The following is a 6947-nucleotide window of genomic DNA, read 5'->3' as shown; positions in this document are numbered from 1 at the left end:
TGTTATGGTTATGGAGTATCGTTAGTATACTATCACATGGTACTTTTATAACAAGAACATATACATACGATACTCTATAACAGTAACAGCTACTTGCAATACTCTGTAACATAAACCGATATCTTATAGAGTATTGTTTCTATTCTTGACAATTTTAAAAATCATTATTAGTTGTAAATTAGCTTTCCTTAAACTATTTTAGAGCCATATTTTGGTTAATGAAACAAATATAAATTGGAAATACTTTTTATTTTATTTTTAATCCTTTCTTTAATTCTTTAATCAGGATCTTGTGTAGACATAAAGAATAATATTGTAAATTTTAATCCCCTTATTAGATGTTTGAAAATTTTTTAGCTGCATATTTTAAATATTTGTATTATATATCATATGGTATACTCTGGGTGTTTTTACTGCATAAAAATCTGGGCCCTACCCATCACTTTATCATTTTCGGGACTGCTGTACAAAATCCGTAAATTCCTACCTCCTACATGCTTTCTCATTATCCGATCCTGTCACAATTATAGTGAGGATAGATTATTAAAAGTAAACTACAATAGGACCTGCTCATGAAGCACTTTGTTGATGTCCATGAAGGTACTACCGTCGGCCCCATCCTCTACACAACCTATACAGTGGACATCCTTACCAATCCTAACACTATGAAACACTAGTGCTGTCGCTGAATATTAACCCGTTAATTGTTTAATTGCATCCCGGTTCCTATTCATCCCTCTATTTTCAATCGGCTGGTGTTCCTCAAGGTAGTATCCTCGGTCCCATCCTCTAGACCGTCTATACAGCTGACATCCCAACAACTCCTAACACTATCCTTATCACGTATGCTGATGACACATGTGTGCTCACAGTTCATAATAACCCTTTGATTGCATCCCAAACTCTCCAGTCCCAAATCACAACCCTCTGAGAATGGTGTCGAAATTGGAGGATAAAAATAAATCCCAACAAATCCCATCAAATCACCTTTCCTCTTCGTCGTAAACCTGCCGACTGCCCTACAGTATACTTTAATAATGTGGCTCTTCCCCCTGTAGAACAGATTCGTTATCTTGGACTACACCTTGACAAACGAATAACCTGGAATCCTCACACCAGACTGAAAAGACAAGAAACTGCACGCAGATTCCGACTATTACAGAACTTACTAGACAAACGGTCTAAACTTCCAACTCATTACAAAAGACTGATCTACCTGACAATAATGAGGCCTATCCGGACATATGGATTTGAGCTTCGGACCTCCACTAAACCTTCGAATCCTTACAATCCAAAATCCGTCGTAAAATCCTCAATGCTCCTCATTTTGTTACTAATAAAACCATCCATAAAGACCTTAATGTTCCACATGTTACCCATCTAGCCCGTACCCGATATCATTTCTTCCGTTATAAATTTCCTAACCACCAAAACCCACTAGTTTCTAACCTTGCTTCCTCTGCCATTCCTGGCAATCCTCCGAGGCGCCTGAAAAGAAGATGGGCTCGTGACCTTATATTGTAAAATGTTTTTAAATTTCTACTACTTGGTAGTTTGTCTACATTCTGTATGATATCATTATGACCCTACTTCAAATTTGCTTGTTGTATTTTATATACAGTTGTAAATGTCAATAAATAAATTAAAAAAAATTGCATCCCAATCTCTTAAATCCCATATCACAGTCCTTGGATAGTGTCAAAACCAGACGATAATAGAATGCATAAGAATTTTCATCAAATCACCTTTACCCTTTGTTGTTAAACTACTATAACCTTCAATAATAATTCACAAAGCCCTCTCAGGCTAAATCTGGACAAACAACTAAATATTAATCCTCATAGAAAATTGAAAAGATAGGAAACTGCTTGTAGATTATGACTGTTACAACACTTACTAGACAAACGTTCTAAGTTTTTAAGCAATTACATAACTATAAAAAGGGTTATTTGGACTTGAAGTCTAGCTTTGGGGTTGCACCAAACCATCAATTTCCTCTCGTGCTAATCCTTATAATCTAAAATCACTGATGATAATTTCTTTCCTTCATATAAAATCATCCATAGAGACCTTATTGTTCCGTTTACAGCCTATCTAGCCCAAACACTCACGTTTATAATAGTACAAGAGCCGGGAAGAAAAAAAGGCAGTTGTTTCACCCCAGTCTTTGATTAATTTTATGAAAACTATGTATAATTAATAGTCAAAACTGATGAGTCGGTCAAGTATAGGTAGGAGGAATAAAAAATGACGGCTGTTTCAAAACCTTAAAAAATATTATTTTTTCATTCAGACCTTTATATCTTAAAAACTACCAAAAACACTAGAAAATGTAAAAGAACATTATTTAAAGAAGAGTAAATTTCCTGAAATATTAGCCCTGATAGAGATATTTACATCCAATATTTCTCGAGATATAGCTTTTTAAAAAGCAACATTTCTAAATAATGTACTGAAAGATTAGTAGTTAGTAAATTTATTTTGAGAAATCTATATCTCAGGAACTATGTGACATATAGATGTCTATTAGCACTCAAATTAAAGTCATTATAACGCAATATAAAGTAGTTTATGACTTTTATTTTCGTAGGAATAGTAATTCTCATGATATTTTCTGAAATAAATTGATTTATAGTTGTTTGGACGATAAGTTTGATTTATGAAAAACTTTATTTCAGAAACCATAGGACGTACAGATATCTGCCAGCACTCAAATTAAATCTAGTTAAACTAACTATAAAATATTTTATTACGTTTATCTTTTTAGGAGTAGTAGTTTTTATGATATTTGACAAAATAAATTCAAAAACTGTTAATTTCAAGATGTTCCTATCAAATTTTTGATTTTAGAAAAAATATAACTCTAAACCCATAAGACGCACATTTGTCTACCAGCACACAAAATAAAGGAAATTTAACTTACTATAAAGTAGTTAAGTAACTACTAACTAACTATAAATAATAAATAAATAACTATAACTATAACTAACTTTCATTTGAGTGCTAACCCACATTTGTATGTCAAATGTTCATTGAGATATGGATTTTTCAAAATAAATTCATTAACTACTGATCTTTCAGTACGTTCTGTACAACATTTTTATGAAATGTTGCTTTTTAAAAAGTCATATAACGAGAACTATTTAACCTAAATAGGTCTATTAGGGCTTACATTTTTGAAAATTTACTCTACTTTAAATGATGTTCTCTTAGATTTTAGATTGTTGTTGGCAGTTTGAAAGATTCTCTGAATGAAAAATAATTTTTTTTTAACGTTTTAAAACAGCCGCCATTTTTATTCCCCCTACCTATACTTGGCAGACTAATCAATTTTTACTAGTAATTATAAATAGTTTTCATAAAAGTAATAAAAAATTGGGGTGAAATAACTACCTTTTTTTTCCTCTTGGGCTCTTGTACAATAACCTTACATCCTCTTTTATTCCTGACAATCCTCCAAGGCGCCTGAAAATAAAATTGGCATTTAATGTAGAAATGTTATTGGAGTGCTACAATGGGTAATTCTTATCATTCACGTCGTTATAGCTAGCTATCAAATTTATTGTATTTTTTTAAGTTTGAATGCAGTTGTAAAAAAAAACAAAAAAAAACCTGAACTAATCGTCTACCTCTAAAGAGATTTTTGTCAAGGTGCAATGGATAATGGAAATCATCATTTTTTGTTTCAGGTTCGTGGATTTTCAAGTTCCTCATTACAACTCCCCATGTGTGGATGTCACATATTTCCTGTACACAAGTATCAAACCGAACATACGACTCCAAAACTACAAAAGCCTTATAGAACTCTATCACGAATCCCTAACCAGTTCCTTGGACCGATTTGGCTACAAGGGGCAAAAGCCAAGCCTTGAAGAGATCAATAATTCCATGGAGCGCCTGAAATTTTTTGGATTGACCTTCTTTACGGCTTGTGTTCCCTGTGTCGTCACCGCAAGAACAGACGCCTTGGATCTGGACTTAATTTTCAAAACCAATGGTGAAGAAGGGTTTAATATAAGGGTGTATTATGAAGACGGGATTATAGAGAAGATGGAAGAGGATCTTAAAGCACTAGTAAAAGTTATAGAAAGTTGAACAAGAAGAAATTGAAATATTGCTTACTGGTAAGATTGTAAACCTCTTATGTGGTGCTCACTGGAACAAATACTTATAAACGAACCTCACACGGAACAAATTACAGTGAAATTTCATCCCTCTCAGAGGATGATTTTCGAAAATCTCAGACATTCCTCTGACGGACGCAGGCAGGAAAATATGGTATTTACTAGAAGGTGTTGAAAATTATTAAAATCATATCGTGTTTAAATATAATTACATATACACATTTAAATATAACTTAAAGTTATTTTTTTAAAATTAACTTAATCCTTTTTATAAATATCCAATAAATTTGTTTGGAATAACTCTAATAACTATTTTATATATAATTAATTCAATTTCTTGAGACTGGTATTTATTTATTAAATAAATCAAATGGTATCCTTGTGTGGTCTCACACTCATTATTTAATCAATAGTCCAACGTTTCGGCCAATTCCGCCATCCTCAAGGATAATTGTAAATATAAATTCACACCTCACATCGAAATTTTTAAAAATTGTTTTACAGGCTATTTTTCCCAGGTCAAATCACCCTATTTTTTTAAAAACTACATTAATTGAATTTATCCACTATAAGATAAAACTTTTATTTAGTTTGTATGATACACCCAAAGTGTAGTTTTAATCTAAATTTAAAGTTTTAAAAATTATTGTAGTTTTAAAAAAATAGGGTGATTTTGACTTGTAATTGTTGACCTGGACAAAATAGCCTGTTAAACAATTTTTAAATTTTGATGTGAGGTGCGAATTCATATTTATGATTGTCCTTGAGGATGACCGAATTGGCCAAAACGTTGGACTATTGATAGAGCAAAGAGTGTGAGACCTAACTAGGATACCATTTGATTTATTATTAACTTAATAACTATTTTAAACCTTTATCCTTCATCACACCAAAAAATCATTCCTTGTTATTTCACTAGTGTGATACGTAGCAGAGGGGGAATTTTTTATCAAACTGTCCTGCGAATATAAAGAACTGAATCCGAAACATGCCAAAACTGCACAATATTAACCTACATCAGTTGTATGAATGTCTGTCGATTGGATCTTAAACTTCTTTTTACATGTGTAACACAAAACGTTATCATTAGAGCTGAATAATTATCTTCTCAATGAGTATAGTTTATTATTGTTATTTAAAATATAGAGACGTCACTAATTTTTTTTTTTACTCAGAAGAATGCAGATAGTCCAGCTTGGGTATATAGTTTGTTGTTAGTTCATATAAATGATTTTCAACACGCTATTTTTGTAAAATAACTGTATACATCGGGACCTGCTCGTGCTATACTGCAGGTGTCCCGAGTGTAATTTTATGATTAACGTTAATGTGTGGAAAAGGGGGGCTGAAAATTGTGAGACACTTTCTGCTGATAAAAACATGTATATTTTTCTTTTTATTTATAATGTTAATTCTCTCGAGGGGCAAATTGGTTAGTGAGTTAGTTCAGAATTATTATCTGTAATAGTATCAAAACAAAACATTGGGGTCTCATATATTTTATTGGCTTATCTGATTGTGTGTCGTCTTCGCCGCCGCAGTGACGTCTTCTAGGCCGCTTTCTCGTCCAGGTTGTGTTGTGGGCGAATATGGTGAAAACCATGTGATCGCCTGGTGTCTGAAAAGACGTATTTTCCTCCAGAGGCTGGCCAGCGTGCCCTGGAGCCTGGGGTGATGGTAGGGGTAGGCCAGGTCCTAGCTTGCATGATGCTTAGGCTGGGGCGGCATTGCAGTCGCAGCGTCTTGGGGGTCTTCCGATGTTCGCGGCAAGTCGGGCATCGGACAGATGTCGGGGCATCAGGAAATGAGACCCCCGACCCCGACTTTATATAAATTCAAACAACAACGGCAAAAATCGGATTACTTAAATCCGACAATAACAAATTAATAATATATTTCCTAGACTAACTCTGTCTGGGAGTTGGCCCATAAATAAATTATTAATTATGGTTTTCTACCTCCCTTTTAGTTTTGGTTTCAATGCGGAGTTTATTAATTATTATTTTGATTACATATATTTCTTTTATATTGTGTTAATTTATGGCAGATTTGCCATCTATTGTTCATTATTTTCTTTTGCATAGCTAAATTTAAAGCGATTCACCACTAAACCAACTTATCTTTTTTTCTGGGGAAGAGATTGGCTCTTTTTTAAATTGCGGAAAGCCCCTTAGACCAACAACTAATCAACAGCAAAAATTAAAATATAAATAAGCCAACTACAGTTTTTATAAAAACAACAATGTATAGTACAAAAGTTTGTACAAAAGTACGATAGTATAAAAATAAAAATTAAACAGAATTAATAGATTCTTTAAATATAGATCATTTTGATTTCTTCAGGCTGTTAATCTTTACTTGATGGCATCACCATTTAGATTAACTATCAGTAAAGAGATAAGCAATAAAAGCTGATACTGAGTCTAGTTCTGCTGCAATAATAAATGTAGATATAAACATTATTTACATGAAATTAATACCAAAAATCCAAAGAGAAAATGTCCAGCATAGATGTTTTCCTTTTTGACGTGACAACGTCTTATAAATCATTTTGCGGGATGCCATGTTAGAAAAAGTGTCCCGTAACGGAAGTAGATTTTGACGTGACAACGTCTTATAAATCATTTTGCGGGATGCCATGTTAGAAAAAGTGTCCCGTAACGGTTTTTCATTCCCATTGAATTCATATTTCTTTATTAACATAAATCTAGTACAATTCGATTTTTATTTTATTTTATTATTGTCTTATTCTCTTCGTAATTAGTAGTGTAGTAGTGGGGGTAAGAGGATTATAGATGCTGAGAGTCATGCAGGCAAAAGTGT

At 32.9% G+C, this 6947-nt stretch overlaps 1 protein-coding gene across 1 annotated transcript in view; it reads left to right on the top strand.

Annotated features, from left to right (window-relative positions):
* The window catches only part of LOC112211838 (uncharacterized), a 157986-nt gene extending 153395 nt beyond the window's left edge, over nt 1-4591 (top strand). The window contains exon 9 of the mRNA XM_067053358.1: nt 3690-4591. Coding sequence (XP_066909459.1) covers nt 3690-4095 — 406 coding nt within the window. The 3' untranslated portion in view covers nt 4096-4591. The remainder of the gene's footprint in view (nt 1-3689) is intronic.
* The last annotated feature ends 2356 nt before the right edge of the window (nt 4592-6947 follow it).

The sequence above is a fragment of the Halyomorpha halys genome, unplaced genomic scaffold, assembly GCF_000696795.3.
Source record: "Halyomorpha halys isolate HHAL.00 unplaced genomic scaffold, Hhal_1.1 Scaffold786.1, whole genome shotgun sequence".
NCBI lineage: Eukaryota > Metazoa > Arthropoda > Insecta > Hemiptera > Pentatomidae > Halyomorpha > Halyomorpha halys.
Note: the sequence above shows the minus strand (reverse complement) of the source record. Positions and strands in the feature narration are given on the sequence as shown.